At 40.7% G+C, this 23,374-nt stretch overlaps 1 protein-coding gene across 3 annotated transcripts in view; it reads right to left on the bottom strand.

Annotated features, from left to right (window-relative positions):
* Nucleotides 1-22,708, bottom strand: part of prom1a (prominin 1a) — a 112,433-nt gene extending 89,725 nt beyond the window's left edge. The window contains exon 1 of one of the 3 annotated variants that reach the window (XM_050042854.1): nucleotides 22,171-22,708. In XM_050042854.1, the coding sequence (XP_049898811.1) occupies nucleotides 22,171-22,399 (229 nt within the window). In that variant the 5' untranslated portion in view covers nucleotides 22,400-22,708. The remainder of the gene's footprint in view (nucleotides 1-22,170) is intronic. The other 2 variants (XM_050042855.1, XM_050042856.1) reach the window with 2 other exon arrangements.
* Nucleotides 22,709-23,374: the final 666 nt, after the last annotated feature.

Raw genomic sequence — 23,374 nt, 5'->3', positions numbered from 1 at the left:
CGAAATGCATGATGGAGCGACGGAGTGCGCACACAGATAAAAATAAATCTGGGCGACATGGCAGCAGACATTAATAAAGATTGTTGTATTGCACAGGGACTCGCTGCAATCTTGTCCACTGACTTCCAGAAATGGCAATATGAATCCTGTGTACCGCGGCTCTGAATGATAAACATAAAGAAGACTGATGTGCCTGTGGAGATGCATACAGTACAGTCCTCTGTGTGTCATACTGTGAATCTCTCAGCAGTCAAGAAAATGATTAGTGCTCTGCAGATGGTTGTACTGTAAAGACGTGAATCTGCTCAGTTTACAAAGTTAAATTAAAAAGTAATGCTCTGATCTTGTTATATAGCATATATCTACATTGACGTTCTTTTAATCCAGTTTCAAGCTTCAGGCTGCTCTGTGCTGATTTACTGGAAGACCTAACTGGACTGGACAACCTGTTACATCTTGAGAGCATTTGACCAGCATCATCCAGCTTCCCCAGGTAAATTATTCATGCTTACACACTGTTCTATGCCATGCATCCTGACATAACATACCATAGTATATATTTATCTCTCAGAGCTCAGCACTATGCTTAAATTATTCCATGGACTGCATTTATATTAACCAGTAGGCCTCTTAGTTGCAGTTCTGCTCCTCTTTGGGTAAAGTAAAATGAAGCTTTCTTTCTGAATTCATTATACATGTTAGAAAATACTTGTTGAAAACATGTGGAAAGACTTTAAAGTGTACAGAGCTGAATTGCGGAATTAGCCCGAGAAACTGTTTTTTTTGTTTGTGTGTGTGTGTCCACGATTTTTTGGGTGGGTCTGAAATCATGGCTCGATGATGCCACCACTGACATAAATAACCCCTCTCCCACTATATGAAAAATACATTATTACTTACGTTAGAGCACATAGTATAGGTGTTGTTTCATTCACCTGTTTGTGAGCAGTGATTTTACTACGTTCAAGAAGCTCGTTTAGCTCTTTCAGTCTAATTAATACATGAAAATACTCTATTAAATAAGACAATCATATAAACAAATGCTAAACAGCTGTCACTAACGTACCTTTCAGTCTTTAGGCCCAAATCGGCACCCCGGTCTGCCGACAGTTACTGCTTTCTGCTTTGGATGTGTGCTTTGTGCTAACGTTAGCTGCTGAACGATAGGCTGCCACTGCACAGCTTCGGCTAACATTGTGTACTTTGTGCTACTGGGTTAGCTGCTCATGAGAGTCTGTCATTTCACAGGGACTATTCTTCGTTTCAGCCCCTTTAGCGGACACGCCCCAGTATCTCAGGCCAGAAAATACTGCTAATGTTTTTACGGTTTTGAAACTTTCTTGCCCACAACTGACTGTACCGAAGAGTAACAAGAAAGACAACAAGACTCAATTTGCAATGTGGGGACCAAAACGTCCCCAGAAGTACCCTAAACAGCACACTGACTTGCCCCCCCAGAAAACCAAAAACTTCTCAACTTAAAGCAGTCTAAGTCAACTGAGGGGTCTCTGACTAATGATTCGAATCTCTGACTTTCAAGGGGCAGCCCTAGACAAACTCAATACACTTGTACTTTAGTGTCAATACCACAAAAACAAGCAACAAACAAAAAGGCACAGAGCTCTTCAAGACAGAGCAGGGAGCCTTGAGGAGGCTTTGGCAGCTGGATTTTCTTTACAGGTATAGAAACTTTTGCTGTTAGATGTAGTCGGTTGATACATCTTACAAATACAAGTGTACTGAGTCCTTTACTTTTTTACAATGCTCCAGTAAGAGCCACTTGGAAACTTTTTGAAACTCAGAAACTTGAACTAATTCATTGCGTTTTGACGTACTTCCTGAGTGAATAACATGAACCTATGCAGACATTTTGTTGTAGTTGCAGTTCACATTATTTTACTGTGAACTGCCGTCCATCTCGTCCTTAAAAGAAGTGATAAATCCAGTGAATCAGAATGTTTTGAAGCCATATCCAAACATTCACCAAATCTTCGTGAATTCCAACTACAGAATTGTGATCTTGTAGCTACAGGCTTTCTACTCTAACCTTTAGGCTAAGAAAGTATTTAAGAGTCCAGGGACAAAGGCCAAGCAGGCTCTTCAGTATGTCGGCCACTGGACCGGCAGCCAAGAGGATTGGCTCTGTAGTGTTGCCCAGGTAAACGACATCCCAGATTACCATCAGATAATTCAGGATGAAGGCAGGCGGCAAAGGTGACAATGACAGACAGACACTGTGACCTGCTGACCGATCCAAGGAGACAATCTAACATCTACCTGCTGACAGCTAACAAGAGAAAAAGAGACATGCAATTATGTTGTCTGGGGCAGAACTTCAGGAGGACTGCACTAAAACAAAAACCCATTCATTCTCATTTTAGCCATTTAGCTGATGTCATTATACAGATGTACTACATTGTGCATAAGATGGAGAAGCCTTCTTGTTTTTCTTGTACCAACCCAGGGTTCACAGATCCTTAAAAAGTCTTAAAAGGCAGTGAATTCAATAATCTTAAATTAGGGCCTTAAATGTTTTAAACCAATCTTTCAAAAGTCTTAAAAATGCTAAGATGTTAAAAATATGATTTTATGATGCATCGCGATTCAGTGCACGTAGTTGCAAGCAGAGTTTACGGCATGTCCATTAATGCAACAAACCTAATTTCACAAGCGCAAGCTCACCTAGAAACTTTTAGCTGTCCATCGTTAGCAACATATGCTGACATTAGCACAATAAGGTGATTGGCGTGTGAGCCAGTCATACTATGGCAAGCGCAAATAAAATGCTGGAAGACATCTATCTATCTATCTATCTATCTATCTATCCATCCATCCATCCATCCATCCATCCATCCATCCATCATTAATACAAAACAAAAGACAACAGAGCATTTCTAAGTTTCTTTTTGTACAAAGACACAACAGAATCCAGTAAATGAACATTTTCAGTCCATAAAACAACTCCACGATATTTAATAGAAAACTGACCACAGATGTTTTAGACGAAGGAAGATGAAGATTGTGAGCCTGTTTAGTTGAGAGTTATTAACATAATAATACCTAAAACTACAAGGTAAATCGGTAATTTTATATTTCATTTTAAAGACAAATGCACAGATTTGAACAACATTAATGTCAAAAATATTCAACAATTGTAATATAAAAAAGAGAGGTGCACTTGGTACAGCAACTTTAGAAAAGGTCAGTAATCTAACAAACAGTTTCTGCAGCAGTATTTTGTACAGATGCTCGAAAAGTACTCGCCCATACAATACTAAAGTATTTTAAATATGGATAAATCAAACTATAATACAATGTTAATAAACATGTGTTGTGTTCAAAACCTCTTTCTTTTTCTTTTTCTAAGAATCCCAAGAGATTTCATTGTTCAAACAGTGTAAGACAGAAGCGTTTAAAATGTCCATTTTTAATAGTTTACCACAGAGGTCATATTTTCTGTTACAATAAATATTTGAGCAAACTGTCCCTAACCCTAAGTAATTGTTGGTTGTTTTTTCTTCTGTTTTGATTAGATTTTATTCCAAGTGCCATTTAAAAAGTCTTAAATATAATTTGCCTTGAGCTGCAGGAACCCTCCCAACCAAGTGTAAGCTGGATATCAAGCTTGATCTTACACACTAATCCTCTCTCCCCTGGTGAACAACAATTAGCAGTAGGTCATGATCATTTTACTGTAAACAAACAAACAAACAAACAAACAAAAGTTAAGCTAAAGTAAAAAGAGCACACTGAGCACTTGAGCACTGAGTTGTAAGTTTTGATCCTATTAAAATGAAGAAGTATCAGTATTAGTACTGAAACTATCTGAAAGGCAGAACTGGTGTTGATGAACTCCCAACAATACTCATCCTTAGTGATGTGAGGATGTATATCCTCACATCACTAAGGGCTGCTTGGGATTAACCCTAAACTAAAGATCAATACTACTCTTCTCGATCAAGCCTACCTGATGCACAGCTTGTCACTGAGAGCTACGCTAAGTGACACAATCATGTTCTCGTGACACATCCCACTCAGGGGAACTGTCTCTGCACCGCTGAGTGAAAGCTACAAGCATTTTTTTTTTTTGAAGAGGTGTGACAAACGGCACTGAGGCTAAACAGCATGTTGGAAGAGGAAGGCTGTTTACAGTCGTCATCTACGGCACTTGGCGTGTTGACCCCTTCCGCCACACATCTGCAATTACAACTCAGCAATGTCCCCTGAGTCGACTCGTAGTGGGCACCACTGCACCCACCAATGAAGCGGAACAAGGGGACAGAGAATGCATGACTTGCCATCCATTCAGCAGGACTGAGCTTTTCGCCTCGCCCTCGCCTCTCCTGCTTGGCTAACCAGGCCTGACCCAAATATGACGTCCCCAAATGAGACATGGCTTTAGCAGCACCCGGGGAAGTGTCAGCTCTTACTCCAACACAGTCCCTCTATTTCTTTCATTCTTTCTTTTTTTCCTCTTTCTTTCTCCTTTTAAATAAGCTGATCTCTCCACAGCCTTTCTTGCTCCAGCGATCTTTTGATTTTCGTCACTACCTGTGCCTTCACTCGGTCTGCCACATTTCTCACCTGCGCCGTCAGATAGCTGGGAGCTTAAGCTAATGGTGGCATTATAATATTACCTTGAAGTGTCTCAAACTTTCAACAATCTTAATGCCATAGCTCTTATCTCCCCTCACTTAGTCTGCTGATATGCCAGCCCCTGGTGAAGCAAGCTGTCTAAATGAGATGCATCGCTTTCCTCTGAGAATCCAGGAGCTGCTTTGTTCAGTCTATTGATCTACTTCTTCCCCTTTTATACTGTAAGAACACACTTCAGCACTGAGACTCAATGACACAGTGAATGGCCTTTCACTGTGAAATGTGTCAGGCAGCTCACTGTGATGGAGTCATGCGGCGCCGCTTGAATTCAACAGTTTGTATTGTCTTATTAAAACCCAATGCTGTATCAATGAAAGAAGCACCTCTAATTATGAAAGCATTTCTTTGAGGCACTAGTCATTTTAAATTCCTTCACAAGTAACCAAACACTTCATAACTGCACTGACATGATTAATACACAGTTTTTTGTTGTCATTTGAGAGCAAATGAAGCTGTCGCAGTAGGAGGTCTTTGAATTTGTAACAAAGCTAATCTTGGATTCTCTTTTGAAGGAAACATGTGCATTTACAGTAAAAATCAAAGGAACCAAAAAAAAACAAAAACAGAAGTGTTTGCAAAGTGAGGAGGAAGTAAGCAATCAGCATGAGCCATGTTGGTGTAAATTTATTTGAAGATTCCAGCTTAAGGCAGCAGCCTTCACTTCATTATTTCTTAAATACATAGATTAGTTTGCTGGTAGCTTTAAAATCACCGTTCAAAATTTCATTGTTGTTTTTTCCACTTGCATAGTCAGACAAGTTGATCAGAGAAATGGACTTTTTCTTGCCCCTATAAAAATTTTATTTATTAGCGGTCATCAAATAACAAAGACTAAAGTTAGCTGTCATGAAAAATGACTTAGCTAATTTTAAAGCCAATTCAGGCAGGTCCTTGCTGGTTAAACAATAAACGAGTTAATGAGGTGGCAGAGTGCAGAATGCTGACAGCAACTGACCCGTCATTTATAGTACACAGGTTTCAGCTAAAATCACCACCGTGTTCATCAAGTGTTGCAAAATGTAAGAGGCTGCATTGGTGGGAAGGTGCTGTTTCAAGTACAGGTGAAACCAAAACCTCGATTTCATCAGTCCGGTTCAGTTTGTTACACATTAGAATGGTTATTTTTGCATTGTCATTGTAGAAGTTTTGGATGGTACCAACACAACCACTCTATTCAATTCAGTGTGTTCATCCCCCCTTGTTGAGGTACCTAGCATAGTGATCCAGTACAAAAAGGTGGAGCTATAAACACTGCAGTCTGTTGATCGGTCAAGAGAGAATCATCATTCTTGCTTGACATGGACTCAAGGCACAAACCAGCTATTTTTTAAATACCCCAGCAATTGCTACAGAGACTCTAAACACTTCGGCCTGTCCTTTTTTGTTCTGAAAATGTCGGCATGCAGCCCTGATCCATGGACAGTCAGGGAGGTGCAGACTGAGTAACAACCCCGCCTTTATTTGAGAGTACTGTACGTGGTGGAAAAGCTAGACAGATCTAGGGTTTAGGTACAAGTCCATGTGGGTTACCTACCAGTTCTTAGGGTGCTTTCAGATCTAGAGTTGTCTTGCTTTGGTCTGAATCAGGGACTAATTTTGTCACAAAGTTGTATAATTGCCTAGAGCTGGTTCGTGTTCTCATGGCAGCATTTACAAGCGGACCAGATCAAATGCCTTGTGTGAGAAAGCTGCTCTTGATTGGTCAGAATTTCCATGTGGGAAAAATCCAGGAAGTAAAGCAAACGTTGAAGAAGAGTACACTTGCAAGATAAATGTGACACTTTCTAATGTCACAATGGAGGGACAACTACGCAGGTTGATTTTAGCGCTGCTCATCGTGGACTATATTGCTGTCATTGTTCATTTTAGTCAAACCATACAGTTTGAAAACGAGGCGCGGCTCCAACTAGAAAACAATGTTTTGATGCATTGGATGTGCTGAATGTGCATATTAAGGCAGTACAGGAGGAGGTGCACATTAATAATCCTCCAGGACTGTAACATGCTCATGTTTAACCCAAACAATGTGTCATGTGACTGCAGTTGGTTCACATCCAGGTTGGAACACGTTCTCACCACAAACCAACCGCACCAGAGTTCGTTTGTAACCGGACTGAAACCACCTCTTCAAGAAGGTCTCGGTCTGGTTGTTTTGGTGCACACCTGAGTGTGATTGCTGTGTTCACACCTGCCCAAACAAACCACACTTAGGGGGCAAACAAACTTGAGTTTGATTGAACTGAACCAAACAGGTAGTAGCAGTAGATCCATGATTTTAAAGGCTTATCACATGCCACAACACTTTGGCACTTTCTGGTAGCACCCCAAGTATGTCGACGCAGTGTACCATGTCAAATGAATGAGGAGGCTGTGCTTTGCATCCAGTGTTGTTTTCTGTGTGAATGCAATCCAAGACAGGTAGTGAGGGTTTTGCAGCTGCTGACACATGCACTGTTGTGACAGGAATCTGACCTCTGTCTCTCTGATTGTCTCAGGCATTGCTACGCGTCTTGAGTGCCATGTCACTCATAAACAAATGCTTGATGATCCCATAAACAATAAAAGTCTAATAAGTGGTGATACATGGAGACATAGTAGCTTAATGGACTGTAATAGCTCAATAAAACTACAGCAAATTTAAAAGAGCCATAATTCAGGATGAGTCCTCAGTTTGCTGCTGATTTAAGTGTCACATAAACTGTTGTCTCCTTCTGCTCCAGCTTTAATTTGTCCAGTGAAACATGGCTTCTTCAGTCAGGTCATTCATTAGTTGAAGGTGAGAGAAACTTTTCCACTTTGGAGCTGAAATGCAGCTCAGCTGCTGGTTGTTGGAGAATGTTTAACTGCCTGTCCACCACCATCTTAACTTTCCAGTGAGCTTTTTTGATGTTCAGCCGCTGTCTGTCTCTGGCTGTCTCCTCCATTAAATCAGTTTCTTTAAGCACAAGCATGTGTCATTTCAATTTGGTAACATCGGGCCAATTATAGGGAGGGATAATGTGTCATCTGTACTTCAGGTGGTTTTGGAATTGTTAGTGTTATTTGTTTAATTTGTGTCTGTTGATGTGACACATATTTAAATGGCTGAATAATGATTTTGGATTGAAGCGCTTCATTTACAGCTGGCCACCTCGTCTGGCTGGCTGAGCCTGCAGAAAGACTAATCCCAGATTTGTGGATCCATTTCAGGAGTAACAACATGTAGCTAAAGGCTATTTTGATGTCTTTTCACAGGACTGGAGCCGCAGGCGAGGAATTAAAGTGCTGTACAATGTTTCTTTTTGTGCTCTGATTATGCAGCATGATCTTCTCTTATAAAGCTGGGGCAGCGGCAGCTTAAATGTAAAAGAAGCTGGTGTGTGTGACGAGAGTGTTACCAGTTTGTATGTTTAACCTGCTAGAAAAACCTCTGAGGTGGAAATGAAAAGCATGTTTCTCTCCTTTAATAACTAACAGCCAAATGCAACACAGCGTCACATTAATTCTAAAACACAATAATACGGATAATGGGAAGATTACGTTCCTCCACCACAAAAGGTTTATGTGACAAAAACACAAATTAACGTGTCAGTGTTTGACTCATGAAAAAGCCAGCGAACACAGAAAAATCTGGCTGCAAAAACACAATCTAATTTACCTTTTTTTAATCAGTTGATTAATTGTTTGGACTCTATAATGTCAGAAAATAATGAAAAATAGTCCCAATTTTCCCAGAGCGCAAAGACTTGTATTTTTAATTAGTACCACGGTTAAAAATACAAAAATATAAAATTCACACAGGCCAGTCGCCAGAAGAAAATGTTGGCATCATACATTTCTGCAAACCACAGATGCGTTACATTTGTGTGATTCATCTGTATCTTGTCAACGCTTTTTAGGTAATTTGGAGGGGATGTTGGATGGCGAGATGGCTGCCAAGCTGAAGACTACTGTTCAGGACCAACAAACAACAAAACCAATGTTTAGTTGTGTTTCCAGCGGCGTTAGAGCCACCAAACATGGGTATTTTTCAGTGACACATTGTGACGTGGGTATTTTAAGCCAAAACATGATCTTTTTCTAGTGTTTTTTTGTGCCTGAACAAAACCACACCTTAATCACAGTGTTGTTGAAATGTAAAGACATGTTAAGTGTCAGCGTATCTGTTGCATAATAACATACATATGTGATGTATCCATGGATTTTTGAAATGTACAATGTCAGGGTGTAAATCACAGTTTTTATCATGATACAATATCGGCTCCCTGGTTAATGATACCATATTACCTGACATCAAAAAGTCTGCTATGATAAGATTTTAATTCAATTCAGGGGCTTGTATATTAGACAAGTTCGGTAAATGTCCTCCTTGTCTTTTCTTAGCTGCTTGTCAGTATCTGCCTGGTGCTCGGCTGCTAGCACTGTTTCAGTGTTGAGGAAAGAGGTGTGCTTGAACAGAAATGGTGACACAGACGTGCCATGGAAAGTTCAAAATAAACACCTAGCTCAAAGATAATGATATGTATCAATGTTTTTACTTTGCATCGGTGATATTGAATCGTTGAACATTGAGGCTATATATCGATCATGTGCCAACATTTATTCTGGTGATTGTGCTGATTGAGAGAGTAGTGAGAAAGTGAGAAATTGTCAGAAAAAAAGCGTGCAGTGGTCTCATTTATAGCTGGTCCATGCTTTGTTTTTGGGTAAAAACATATCTATAATGAGAGATCAAAAGCTGTTTACTTCCATTGTGCAGCGCCTTCTGTCGATGACACATTTTTGATTACCACAGTTCTACTCAAAACTGGTGGACATGCAGGCTGGTTCACAAGATAGCGCTAAGGTTCCAAGAGTCCTAAACAGAACTGGTTAAAGAGACTGAGCTAATTTGGTGATAAAGGGGTAAAACTGTGTTCACATTGAACGTGAAGATTTTAGAGGTGGATCAACTGCATATCAAGCAGATGTAAAGACACAGGTGACCATAATGTTTGTGGGGATTGAAAAACGAGTCCAAAAACAAGCCCAATTGTTTTGTATTCAGTCTGAACACTGTTGTTACCTTTTCAGTATCAGAATTGCCTGCACCATGTCATCCTACTGAAGTGCAGAAATCCATTTAACTTTTAGGGCATGGTGCTTTTTATCTGCCGCCAGTTTCACAAAATTTCATGAGATTATACTGATGCAAAATGCAGAGACACTGTTTTTGAATCTTGAACTAGACTCTGTCAGAAGCCAGCAGTACATGATTTAATACTAGCGGGCTCCACCAACAGTGTGAATGTGAAACAGTTTGAATGATAAGCTGAGCAGTGGAGCGTTCAGCCAACATTCCCTGGATAAGATTTATATTTTTCCTCTCTTTTTTGACAAAGCCTACCGCATGATAAAATATCTGTATATATGGGCAGTAAGATGGAGATTTCTGAGATGTGTGTCAGTTCTGTCCGTATTCACCTGCGATGCCTCCTTACCTCTGCTGCAGTGACACATTGCCCCTGGCAATCAGCTGACATTATGTTGTAGGCCAGTAAGGCTGTGCCTGTTAGTGTCCTGAAGCGTCCTGGTGCCAACGGCCATCACTGTCAGTGCAATGACATGACTGCGTGTGACAGCACAAAAACACTGCAGAGCAATCGTATTCATCACTTTCTGTCATGCAGATGCTACTACAGTATGACTGGTCGGCACAGGATCTTGCAAAGATGCATAATTTGTGTTCAGTTTATTTATAGAAAGATATTTTTCTTGGTCTGAAAAACGTTTATTGTAAATGCATGTCATTTGTTTATAAAATACATTAAGGATTTGTGAAACATGCAGATGAGGATAATTTCTGTTTGGTTTGATGGTTAGATAATTAGATGACATAATATTAAGTGTCCAGCCATGCTTCAGTGAGTCCTCCCACAGTCACATTTGATCTTGTTAGTAACAGATGCAGGCTGAGAATAGTTTAAAATATTGAGTACATGAACGCCTTCCTCACATCCAGACATGTTTGTGTTGTTGGCCTCGGGGCAGCTATTCAATCCTACAGAATAATAGAAAAGCAGCAACATGATTCCATTTTTTTTTCCCTGAGTTTCAGGATTTGTGACTGTCCAAAAAAAAAACCAATAAACTTTAGTCCTGTTTCCACCACAGATTCAATAGTTGTTAAGCAAGTGACTGTTCCTTATGTATGTCAGCTAATGTTGACCATATTTTAGCCTGAGGACAAAGCTAGATATAAAATATGCATTGACAATGTGTTAATATTGAAAAGCAAGATTGTCCTCCCAAGAAAAAACATTGAATCAGTTGTTTAGCAAGCTGCTTATTGTGCCCCGCTACCAACTATCAATGTTGTTGTTTTTTTGACCATGAACACAATGGTTCCCTGACCTTAAAGGAATTCCTCAACTGCAAAATGACCATTTGTATATCAATTACTCATTACGTTACCCTGAATTCTTGAAGAGAACTTTGTTTTTCCTGCAGGCCTCCACAGAAAATGAAGAATGCAAAAAGGCAAACATTCTTAATGAATGGAAGTAAACAGGGACTGCATTTAACATCAGCAAAACTCTATCAAAACATCAGTTTCCAAACTCGGACACAACTTATGCAGCGTAATCCAAGTCTCATTTATCCAATTGCATGCTCAGTACTTCCCCAACACATGCATTTTTGCTAAAACGTTATCATTTAAAACACATTAGTACAGTCTCATGAATGGGGTTGTGGGTTCATTCTGAATGGACCGCGAGTGACTCTCAAACGTTTCAAGTTTGTAAAATCACATTTTACTTTTAAGTATGTGAATTTCCAGGACTGAGTTTGTGCCGTTTTTTGCTGTAGAGTGAGTGACTAACCGACAGCTACTTGACAGAGACAGCAAACGGGCTCAAAGACATGGCCAAACACAAGTATGACGCTGAAAGTATTACACTACGTGGACCTTGAACTAATGACTAAGGAGAAATCTGGACCCTACGGCTGCACCAGTTGGGAACCACTTCCCTAACCTAAACGAAGAAGTTATAAAACCCAAACTGTGATCCCTTCCCGAACCTAACTCAGTTGTTTTGGTGCTTACACCTAACCAAACCTTAACCATAAAGTCAAGTTATTACAGCCATTGGCCATTCAAATATGTATAAAACCTCCACAGAATATCTCATAGCATTAGAGTTTACAGCAGCTACTTCCATTTCACTCACAACTATGGAGAGGAAGGACAGAGGGTCAGACGGCCAAAGTAAAACCAGTATTTTCTGGTTTTGTTTCAGAAGTAGGAGAGCCTCATTCAAACTGAAACTGACATTTATAATAACATGAATAACCAAAAGTCCAGCCTTGGAACGCAACTTTATTCAACAGCATGCTGTGTGGTTTACTACATGTTTAGATAAGGAGCTTATTTACAACAGTCTAATACTGAGTCCACAGTTGAGGGGCTGCGGCTGGTTCACACATGTCTGTAACAACAGCAAGTCAGAGAGGACTGAATGGTGTAGTTTTTAGACAGCAGAGGAGGTATCAATGACATTAACATATTACATTGGTGTTTATGTACTGATGAATATGATGCAAGTGCCTGCGTAGCTGAAATGTTAATGGGAGCTGTAGTGTTTTTTAGCATTAAGCTGTTTAGCTTTATTGAAGGTTTCAGCCTTGCAGTAAAATCTTAATTATGAGCAGTACATCTCAGGAACATGTTTAATTTCTTTCATGCTTAATAAGAGATTTTATTGAGTTACTAAAGCCAGTAGAATACAGGCTAGTGTGGAGGTCAGTTCAGGATTACAGCTCTCTGTTACCACCATGATAACTTGTAAAACACTACCTCGAAGGTGTACAAACAGTAATGCAGTGTCTTTGTTTGTTCCCGCATGTTAGATTTCCCACAGGACTCTTGTATGTCTGAATGCACCGTTAGAGTCTACTTAAACTGCCAATGCCATCTGTGACAGGCTGTCCACACACTGCTCTCTGCCCGGTAAAGTGCAAGTGGGTCTGTATGCACAGTTCAGATGAGCCCGACCTTTTAACCCTCATGCACTTAACCATCTGAGCTCCCACTGCATCAGCAGGAACATCCTCCTCAGCAAGACATGCGAGTTGTTAAAAACATACAGCTGGTCATCTCTGCAGTGAGGTGATCTGATGTATACCACTTTGTCAACTATTTTTAATTTATTTTATTGCGACACTGAAGAATTAGGTCTTTGACAAAAATAGAAACCCCAGACACCAGCTCATCATTTCAGCACACATGGTTCTGCAAGTCACTGGTATCTGCTTGTTTTTGATATTATAAATGGAGAAATGATTCAAACATTATGATTGCAAATTTAAGCCCTTTTGGGAGATGATCGCAGCATCTAATGGTAATCTCCACAGATGTGCCCGCTGCCGAAGAAATCTCTAATTAGGAAAATGTTTGCAACTGGCTGGAAGAACGCTGAAAAATAATGAGTCATGACTTGATTTCCCTCTTTTTCTGCTGGCACCATTTCAACACTCCCAACGTAAAGATTTCACCCTCCTCCACAGGGAAGTTAAAGTTCAGGGTCAGCAGCCGGCTGGCACTCAGTATGTTGCTCAAGGACGCTTCAGCAGAGCAGATGCTTGCTGTCATGGGGCTCGAGCTCCGACCTTCCAGTTGAAGGATGCTTTCTTTGATCACTTTACCACCGTACTGTAGTGTAACAGGGCCTGCAGCGTTAACCAGTCATCCACATGTGCTGTAACTGACCCGTGGGTTCGTCCAATTCATTATCTTTCACCAGATTTTTATCCTGGCTTTTTTGGCGCAGTCAGAGTGCGCCCTGGAGAGTCGATGGCCTTAGATGTGTTCAAGGTTAAGACACCGCAGCCACACTGAAGTGAAATCCTGTCAATCTTTCCCTCATCTGCATAAAAGTGCTCTTATTTGGCTTCAAAACGAAGACGTAACCAAGTGTGCGATGCTGCTAACATCAGTTTGAGTTGGATAAATTAAAGAGGACCATATTCTACACATAGACTCATTTTAATGCAGCGTTTCTTCACCATTAGTCGTCAGTTCTTGACATTTCCACTCCAGCTGTAAAATGCTAAAAGGCGCAGTGTGCAGTATAATCCACTAACAGTGATTTGCCATGCCTGTAATTTGGTTCTTATTTAGTTTAATGGGCTATAATGATGTTAATAGGCTTTCGGAATAGATTATAAGAAATGTTATAATATCATGTTCTAATTTGGAGAGCTACAGTATGGGAGTGTAAACAATAATTACTGTAATTGTTTTGGATTCTTTAATAAACCTGGGTTTTAGGTCGAATGAGGCATTCAGGAGTTTACTATGAGGACACATTAAGTTAAGCTCTTCAGCATTAAGTTAATTAAGCTCTCCTATTCACTTCTGTTGAAGCTCCAAATTGAGGGGGAATTCAAACATGTGTTTTCTGTTTTGCTGCAGGTGTCGCAGATCAGAGTTCACCTTTGTTCATCTTTGACTGAGCGCTCAGGTGGCCAATAGGAACACTGCTGCAGCTGTGTTTGTAAGTAGAGAATATTTTAGAGTCTTAATCAGTGAATTGAGGAGATTATCAAACTACCAGAGTACAAACTGTCAAACTGTATCTTTGCTCTCACACACTGTTTACACTTTGGGATCACTCTGATCAATATTTATTTATTACTTTCATCAGAAATGTCACAGTTTCATTGGATGTATCTTAAAGGAATACTTCACCCCCCAAATGACCATATGTATATCAGTTGCTCACCCTGTGTTATGTTAAACTTGATGCAATGGGATTTCTCAGACATGACTGCCACAGATAATAATAAAAGCAAATAACTTAACAAAAGGAGCAAAATAATGAACACACCTTCACTATTAAGATGTGTCAGAGTTAAAAAGATGGCCAATTTTAAATGCCTTTAAACCAGGATACCTTAAAAATCTACATTAAGGCAACAGTAATTTTTTTTGCCGACTGAATCAAATAGTTTGCAGGACATTCAACCTTACATTTGTTGTCCCAAATATGTGACACCTTTCCTTACAGGGAGTGTATAAAGGCGATAGAGTCTGTTTATGAATATATGATATGAGATTAAAGTTTCCAGTTAATTACAGCTCCTCCTCAGCTTTTAAAGGTTGCATGTTTGGTGTATGGCGCTCTGCTGGTAACACTTGTTGACTTCTTTCATCTTCACAGAATATTTTATTTGTACACATGTCTGACAAAGACAACATCACATTGTTAGATTTAAGAAACATTTATGAAACCAGCAAATGTTTGGATTTTAAAAAATTACTTAAGCAATAATCCGATTATCAAAATAGTTGCCACTAAATTCTCTGATCTGTTAATCGTTCAAAAATTTTGACCCTTACTCACTATCATAGTTGAGATTTAGCAGCATTTAACCTTAAAGAGTCTCTTTCAACGTTTTTATTTCTTCCTCAGAATATGAACGACAGTAAAACCAAAATATCTGCTACTTTATAATTCCAGTAAATCTCTGATGCGCGTCACGAAGAGCTTCGATCCCTGCTTTGTCCTTGGTTAGAAATCTTTTGAAGTGTTCCTCCCCAGTTTCTTTCATGTTTATGTGTCCTTCAACGAACACCAAAGTCTCTTTATGCCTCTGTGCTGTAAAAAAAACACTGCGGACTGCCTTTTGATGAATGTTAAATAACAAACATGGCCCCAGATTGTATAACCCGAGCTGTATTTTGCCTCACATCACACTGGCGCAGTGAGACAAGCTGTATGTAAGCCAGCGAGGTGAACCATAACACAACGGCCATGATAGCTGCCGATGGGTTTCCCTGGCAACTGTTACTTGTCTTGAATTAATGCCAGACTTTCACCAGGCCTCGGTTATGTGTAGGTGTGGCTCCTCGAGGAGAGGGAATTCAGACACTAATGAGAAAATACATCCAACAGGGATGTGCTGCATGACGGTGGCTGGCATCAGCTCCCAAGCCGCGCTCACCCACAGGCGTGAAATGATACCATTCAAACTGCAGGAGCTTAATGCACCTCTATTCTCCAGTGATGGCTGACTTACACCAAGATTAATTAAAAAACTGAAGAGATTAAAGTTAAATTTACTGTTTTTAGTTTGGAGAGAGTAACGGATGAAGAATTTAAATTCCTTGTAGCTAAAGGTGACTGACGTGTGTCCACCTACAGACATGTTTCCTACTGAAGTGTCCTTGAGAAATGCTGAAACACTGATAACTCCCTGTCTGAACGGAGTGTTGATGTGTGAGTGTTAAACATACAGTATGTTGTTTTCTGCCGCTAGGGTTCTCACAATCAAAACAATAAAAAAAGACAGAGCAAGGCCGTCACTGCAGTCACTTTCTCCCATTTAGGATTGCTTCAGTGTTCATCGTTCAGGTCTCTTCCTCTCCAAAACAAACAGACCAGATGATTTGAAGTGGCAATAAAAAGTGAATAAAACAGTATCACATTAAAAATCAGTGTTTCACTGACACTGTTTGGTCGGGCTGCCCCCGACTAAGAGTTTTCCTAGTTGACCAACAGTCATCATTTACGGCCATTACTCTACCAGTCACCCGCATGTTTACAATAATAATGTAATTATTAAATTATATTTTTTGGGCGGGGCAACACAATGGTTTGAGTTGAAGGTGTGAGAAAGAATAATATCAGTAACATTGTTAACACTGTGCTACATTAATGTCTTAAAATCCTTCATCTGGTTAAAACTTCAAGATAAAAAGATATATCGCAAAAATGTGGTTTAAACAGAAGACCTTAGAAGAATTTAGAAGACCTTCTGGCAGACAACCACAACCTTGAGGCACACACAAAGGAGATATGACACGGCGATGGCGACTAAATGACACGGATGGTGCTGTTTATCGAAACTACAGATTTCTCTGGGTTTGAACGTTGTTGCAAACATTTGGGATAATATAAGTACGCAACTCAAAAAACATGTATTGATTGATTTATTTCAAATATTAAAAATAGTTATAAAATAAAATATGTAGAAAAAAACCCTACAAATCAGAGATGAACAGTAAATCATGAACAGACTTACAATGAGAAACATAAACATTTCATGTCTGAGAAGGTGAAGGAAGCAGCAACATGCTTGTCGAGCCCTTCCCCCGATCCTAAACTATACTAATCCATCACTAATCAAACTAATATATAAATACAAGCGATGGATCAATCACTCATTTACACCACTGCACTTCTTAATACCTGATACCCAAGATTACCCCGTGTATGAAAATCATACGAAAATATGAATTGAGAATACCGACAACAGTTTCACTCTGAGCGTGCTTTACATTCCTCTAACCATCTCTGTACCCTGTGAAGATGCCGTCTTTGATTTGTTCACCCAGTGCATTCCACAAAATCACCAGACAAATTAATACTCACATACGTTTCACAGTGGTGCGAAAACAACATTTCAAATTTAATCTACTTCTCAAGTTATACCCCCCCCCCCAAGTGATGGCTCTCTCTGTCATATATAACATTGGTCTAGTCAATTCTAGAAATTTAGATGCGGAAAAATTACATATTATATCCCTTGGGACAAAACTTAAGATTCGACCAGATGCGACCACAGCACAAAGAAATCCTCGTACAACCACAGTTACAATAAAATCAGACTAGCTGTTTCCCTCCTTATATTTTCAATGTCCATACTTTAATCCACATCTCCTGCAAGATCAATAAACTAATGTCCAGCAAACAGAAATTTAAAGCACTTTACACTTTGGCACTGTTAGATTTTCTAATTTACCGAAGAGATTAACTATAAGAGAATAATGTTATTAATGAAGATGTTCACAGCAAAATAACTTTAAAAATCCATCAGTGACGCAGCTGCAGAGAGAACAGAAAACACTTCTGTTGTTTCATACTATTAAACTTTTCAGCTCTTTTCCAGATGTGACGCTGTTTCCTTTCACACAATCTGTCTCTCAAGCACTTTGTCTCTTTCCGTAAATGTCCTAAAGCTGTAATGAAGGTTTGGGTAAAAGCCATTTACGTCCGGATGACACTAAGCCATCACTTTAACGGCCTGCTGAGGCCAGCAAAGTTCTGTATGTCGTGTCTGAAAAGGGCTTGTGAACCTGTACATCAGCCTGTGTTGGCATGTAGCAGTTGTGTGTTGGTGAGAGTGTGGGTGGGTGTGAGGGAGATGTGTGAGGGAGGGTGGGTGTGAGGGAGGTGTGTGAGGGAGGTGAGGTTTCCACACTGCAGCTAAAAAGCCATTGAAAACAGTAAAAGAGAATATGTCACTGTTCATTTTCTTCATGTGGGTGTCTGATAGACGTTTGTTGCTTCTTTGCTAATAACACCTCCTACGAGCTCGGAGCCATTTTTGATGCAGAGAATGAACGTGTCAGTCGACTGCGTCAAACATTCATGAGATTATAAAGACGTTACACAATGTAAAATGTCACGCAGTGACTGGGGAAGACGTGATGATGGGACTTCACTAATTACACAGCAACAGTCGCTCCTATGGTTAGACCAATTTTTTAGGCTGATATTGACTGTTTGATCACTGACTATAGAGGAGTGTGTTGCTTTTACCTAAAGTGTGAGTTTTCATCCAGGTGGTTTTAATGTGACACTGCTCACTTTAATTTAAAGATGCAGCTGATGGTGAACACTGAGCTTGATTCTGTTTGTGGTTCTTAAACCTCCAAAACTTTCAACTTTCAAAAACTCTATGCTGTTTGCTGTGAATTTATAAATTTTATTTATTTCACAGTAAATAATATCTAGTTCCTAAAATGTTGAGGCAGAGGGTACTCGTTGTAGCTGTGGTTGAGGGTGAGAGGCTGTCAGCAGATAAACAGAGATCTGTGTGGGTACATGAGACCCTAAAAAAGAGGGTGGATCTTGGGGAGTACCACCAGTTGGTCCAGGAGCTTCTCCTCCATGATGGCTGTTTCCAGGCATATTTTAGGATGACTCAGGGGCAGTTTGACAACCTGCTGTGTATTGTCGAGCTGTATAGCTCTGGGTATCCAGCAACCGCTACCACCAGTTTCTCCTCCAAGTTTACCAACTGTAAACTTGTTGTCGTGACCACCACACAAGGCCCGCCTCTCAAATCGTCCAATTGAACAATGGGAAAAAAGCTGAGATGACGTCGGGTGCTTTTCCACTGTAAGTTAAGTTTTTTTTCAACTTGAGGAGTTCAGAGTGCTCCGGCAAAACCACCAGGCGCCTCAAGCGCAGAAACAGGAGGCTCATCACAACACAAAAACAGCAACCAAAAAGCTTCATTCTCATTAAAATCTATTACAAAAAGCTGCCTCCAGCTGCTGAAACGCTTTCTGTGTGATCAGGGCCTTACCAGGTCTTTATCAGAACGGAGTTTGCTCAGTTGTCATGGATCTGTTGCTCTGCAGCCTGCTCCTTAGCAAGAGCTTTTGTCTGTGTTTTCAAATTAAAGGAAACATTTACCTGAAAAATGCCCAGTATCAATTACTCACCACGTGTTGCCTTGACTTGAGTTTGAACACACACTCAGGGCGTGCTACTAATATGCAGAAGTGTGTAAAATCTGAACATTATAGAGAAAATGAATGTGTGAAAGTACTGAGCATATGACTGGATAAATGAGACTTGGATTATACTGCACAAGTTGTGTGACAGTTTGGACCTCCTCGTCATCCTTAAACAGTTTCTGAATGAAAGCGGTCATAATGCTTCCCTCCCTCCACTCAATGATGCTATAGATGCCTATATTATTTTGCCTGGATTTATTTTGGATGTAGTCAATCTGGTCACCCATCTCAATCATACAAGTACTGAGCTGTTTTATTTTTGTTTGTTGCTCCAGTTTTTCATCCTCCAGTTCACTAACTCTGCTCTCCAGCTCTCGTATTCTTATATTCAGTGTCTCCACATCCTGTTGCAGAATTTTCGTTTGATTCATTATTTTCTTGACGTCATGCTCTGCATCCGCTCTAAAATCCTTGATTTGGTCAGTGACAGATTCTTTCAATTCCAAAAGTAATTGTTGTATCTCCCCAGTGCCGTGGTGTCTATCAAGTTACTTTTACTTTCTTTTCCCCGTGTCTCCTGTCTTCTCGTCCTCATCTCGTGCCACCTCTTTTTACTGCATTTTCCTTATTTTTCTTTTTCTTTCTCCTTTTTAACTGTATTTAGACGCTTCATTTTAAATGTTCAGGGAGTTGAGAACACAGTGTCTTCATGCTGCCGCCATTCATCATTATTAAATGCAGACCCTGTTTACGTCATTCATGAAGAGTGTTTGTCTTTTGTGGATTCTCCGTTCACCAAGGGGACGGGAGAGTAAAACAAAGATGAATAATTGATGTACAAATTATCATTCTGAAAGTGAAGTATTCTCTTACACATCAAAGTTTATTCTGTTATAAAGTATTTTTGGCACTTAATAGAGAATCAACAAAGGCCGGCTGAACTTAAATCAGGGACGTTGTGGTTCAATGTTCAGCCTCTTGGCCCTCTAAACCACAAGGTGTCAAATTCTTGACCTTGAAAATATAAGTTTGACAAAATAATCCCAACTCAAGGCCCACTTATAAGCATTTTTAAAAAGATTCTTTTAAGTCTGTTGACCTTGAGTTGGGATAGTTTCTCCAAAAAGAAAAAGCCAAAATGCTACAGCTTGAATTAAATCATAACAGCTACTGAGCTCACATATCCAACTGTAGATGTCACCTTGGATGTTTTAATGAGCATTTTTCACTATTTCTGACATTTCATAGATTAACAATTATGAAAATAATTAGTTGTAGCCACGGTAATTCAGATGTTGTGAATGTCTGTGTTTGCAGCAGAAACAGAGGCTCTGTTCCCATTGAGATCTGTGTGTTTGTGTCGCAGTACTTCAAAAGAGATTTTAGGGTGAACTGACAACTCACTACAAGATGAACAGCACTTGTTAAGAGGGACAATGTTTGCCATTTTTTTCCTCGAGGATTCAGTGATTCATTCTTTAAATGTCTGCTGGAAGACGGCTAACACTGTGGTTAACCACAGGCTGAAGTGAAGAGACACCCACATCCACCCAGCCCACACAGAGCTCCACTCTGACATCTGCACCACCTCCAGTCACAAACCACTGGAGTGGAAACTATTCGCAGACTCTTTTCTTCACTTGTCTTATAGATTTTAATGCAACTCAGAGTTATGTTTCCCAACAAACACAGAGGGACTTCCTCTAACATGTTGTCATAGAAATGACAAGCTCCGCCAGTCCCAGAGCTTCACTGCAAACCAGCCTGTATTCATCAGAACAGACCTGACGGATCTCTGGATGTATCGTGCTAAATATCCACGCATGCACTGCTGCCATTAATGAGCAGATGGCCTTTTGCTAACGCTGTTAGATTCCGATGAACCCAAAAATAATAATGAATTCCCCGGGGCTTTCTAATCAAAGGAATGACAAAACTACAGACATGCCAAAGCGTCTTTCCGCTGAACTATTGTGTCCGAACCAACAGTTTCCACATGATTTCCACTCTCCATCTTGCATCATTTGGCGGCTGCACCCATGAATGAATCCACTCCACTGAGCAGTGGTCTGCTCCGTAGGATTAGGCCACAAACCCCGGAGTGCTGGTGACAAACTGGAAACTAAAAGGCCAACAACATATGGCGCAGGGGCTTATGGGATTACCCAATTAACAAGGTGACTCAGAGAGCTGCTAATCTGCAAAACGTTCCGACGGAGTATGGACACACACTGTGACGCATGGGGAGGGGAGCCGCATCTTTTGAGCATCCACGACCCAATTAAACACACACACCTCATGTGTGTATAAGCAGTCAGCTCTAATTGTATTAAATGTAGAGCCACGCGCGCTGAGGCTGTCTGGGTGCTCCAACAAACATCCGCTCACTCACTCCTGCGACAAAAAATGTGTGTAAACCGGCCGCAGAGCACGTGACGCTGTCAGCAAGAGGTTCATTAATTGTAATTATCCTGACATAAAGTGCGCCGCAGGCACAAACACCACCTTCAAGAGCGCTGTCAGCTCTGCGCGCAAATCAAAACGCGCGCGGCACGGAGGGCCGTGACGCACAGACGGGCAACAAATCCGCGAGTGGACACATTTTCAGACAGAGATGAAGACAAGCCGGATGTTATCTGTTATTTGATTCACAGTCATTCATGAGAAGTCATTTTAACATATTTGCACGTGGAGTTTTGGCGCAGGAAAATGTGCCAACTGGTAGAGACCCGGTAAACATGGTACACAGGTTATCTTTGGTTGTAATATTCCTAAAACCAACCAGTCCTGTGACAAAACCAACAGGATCCTGTCTCTTAAAGATTTCATTGGTTAATCTGACATGCACAGATGGATATCACTCTGTAGTAACAGGTTAGTGCAGCCAATTTAATAGTGCCAGAAGTGACTGCTCACAGTTGCATTCCCTAGAAATGTCACACTGTTTCCGCTGTCAGTCCCTGTCACATCACCCGGGGATTTCATCTCTCTGTTGCACTGTCAGACCGGATGAGGATGCTTACCTTGCGGGAAAGCGTTGGGCTGCACGACATACAGAAACGCGTGCACCATGTGGAACAGGATCCCTATCGGTCCCGGTTCGTAGTGAGCCAGAGTCTCGTAAACTCCCGCAGGCACATAACCGAAATCCAACTTTCCCGGGGGTGGCAGTCTCCGCTGCTCCGTCTCTTGTTGGAGTTCTCCGGACGCCAGAGACACCCACATCACCAGGAGGATCCCGGTCTTCCACATCGTGTTGGGATTGAACTAGACTGGCTGTCAAACTGGGGTTAGGTGCCCAAAGAGGACTGTGAGCTGGAGGTTGACTGCCTGGATTCTTATCTTCCTGATCAGAGGGGAAGGGGCGAGAGTAAAAAGTGTCCTGATGGATGGACCGCAGCTTTTTAAGTCCTGCTGCCCGCGGACAGACTCGTCCTGAGCATCGTTCCCCGCGGTCTGAGGCTCCTGACGGACGCTTTACCGGGTGATCTTCTCCCCCGTCTCCGGTCTTCGATGCGTTCAGTCCCACCGAGATGAGCGCGCCTGTCGCTTCCACTCCAGCATCTGTGCGCACAGAGCTGCGCTGCGTCACGGGAGCGGGCGGGGGGTGCGCGCCTCCGTCACAACTATACAGAGAGGAGCGGTCCGGAGGGAAGCGCTCCTCCTGCCGGGGAGAGGAGGAGCTCAGAGAGTAAGAACATCATGTATTTCTATATCTGAGAGAAATATTTAAGGAAAACAGGCAGCGGTGGAATGTAACTAAGTACATACTCCACTTAAACAGGATACAATGTCGAGGTACTCTTGAATAACAGTTCAAGAAATATTCAGATCCCGCACTTAAGTCACAATACCACACTGTAAAACTCCACCATTCATAATTTTACTCCATGTATTATTCATAATTATCTATTGGGTGCAATATTCTGTGCAGTCATTCAACTGTGCAATATGTTTCACCTCTTGAATGTATAAATTAATTCAACATACAATGCACATAACTGTACATATTGTTTATGTTTTTAATGTTGTCGAGGTAGTTGAGCTCAGTTCTTAAAATAAACGTAGGAGATTAAAAATTACAATATATCCATCTGAAATGTAGTGAAGTATGAAAAAAATTGTGCCTTAACCGTTATACTAAAAGGAAACTTTTTCAATCTGGACCTATTTTACCATGTTTTTGTGTCTAAGTGACTAATAAGAACAAGTTTTTAAATTGGTCCA

Source organism: Epinephelus moara, chromosome 4 (assembly GCF_006386435.1).
Source record: "Epinephelus moara isolate mb chromosome 4, YSFRI_EMoa_1.0, whole genome shotgun sequence".
Lineage (NCBI taxonomy): Eukaryota > Metazoa > Chordata > Actinopteri > Perciformes > Serranidae > Epinephelus > Epinephelus moara.
The sequence above is the reverse complement of the archived record's forward strand: the minus strand, read 5'-3'. Positions and strand labels throughout refer to the sequence as shown.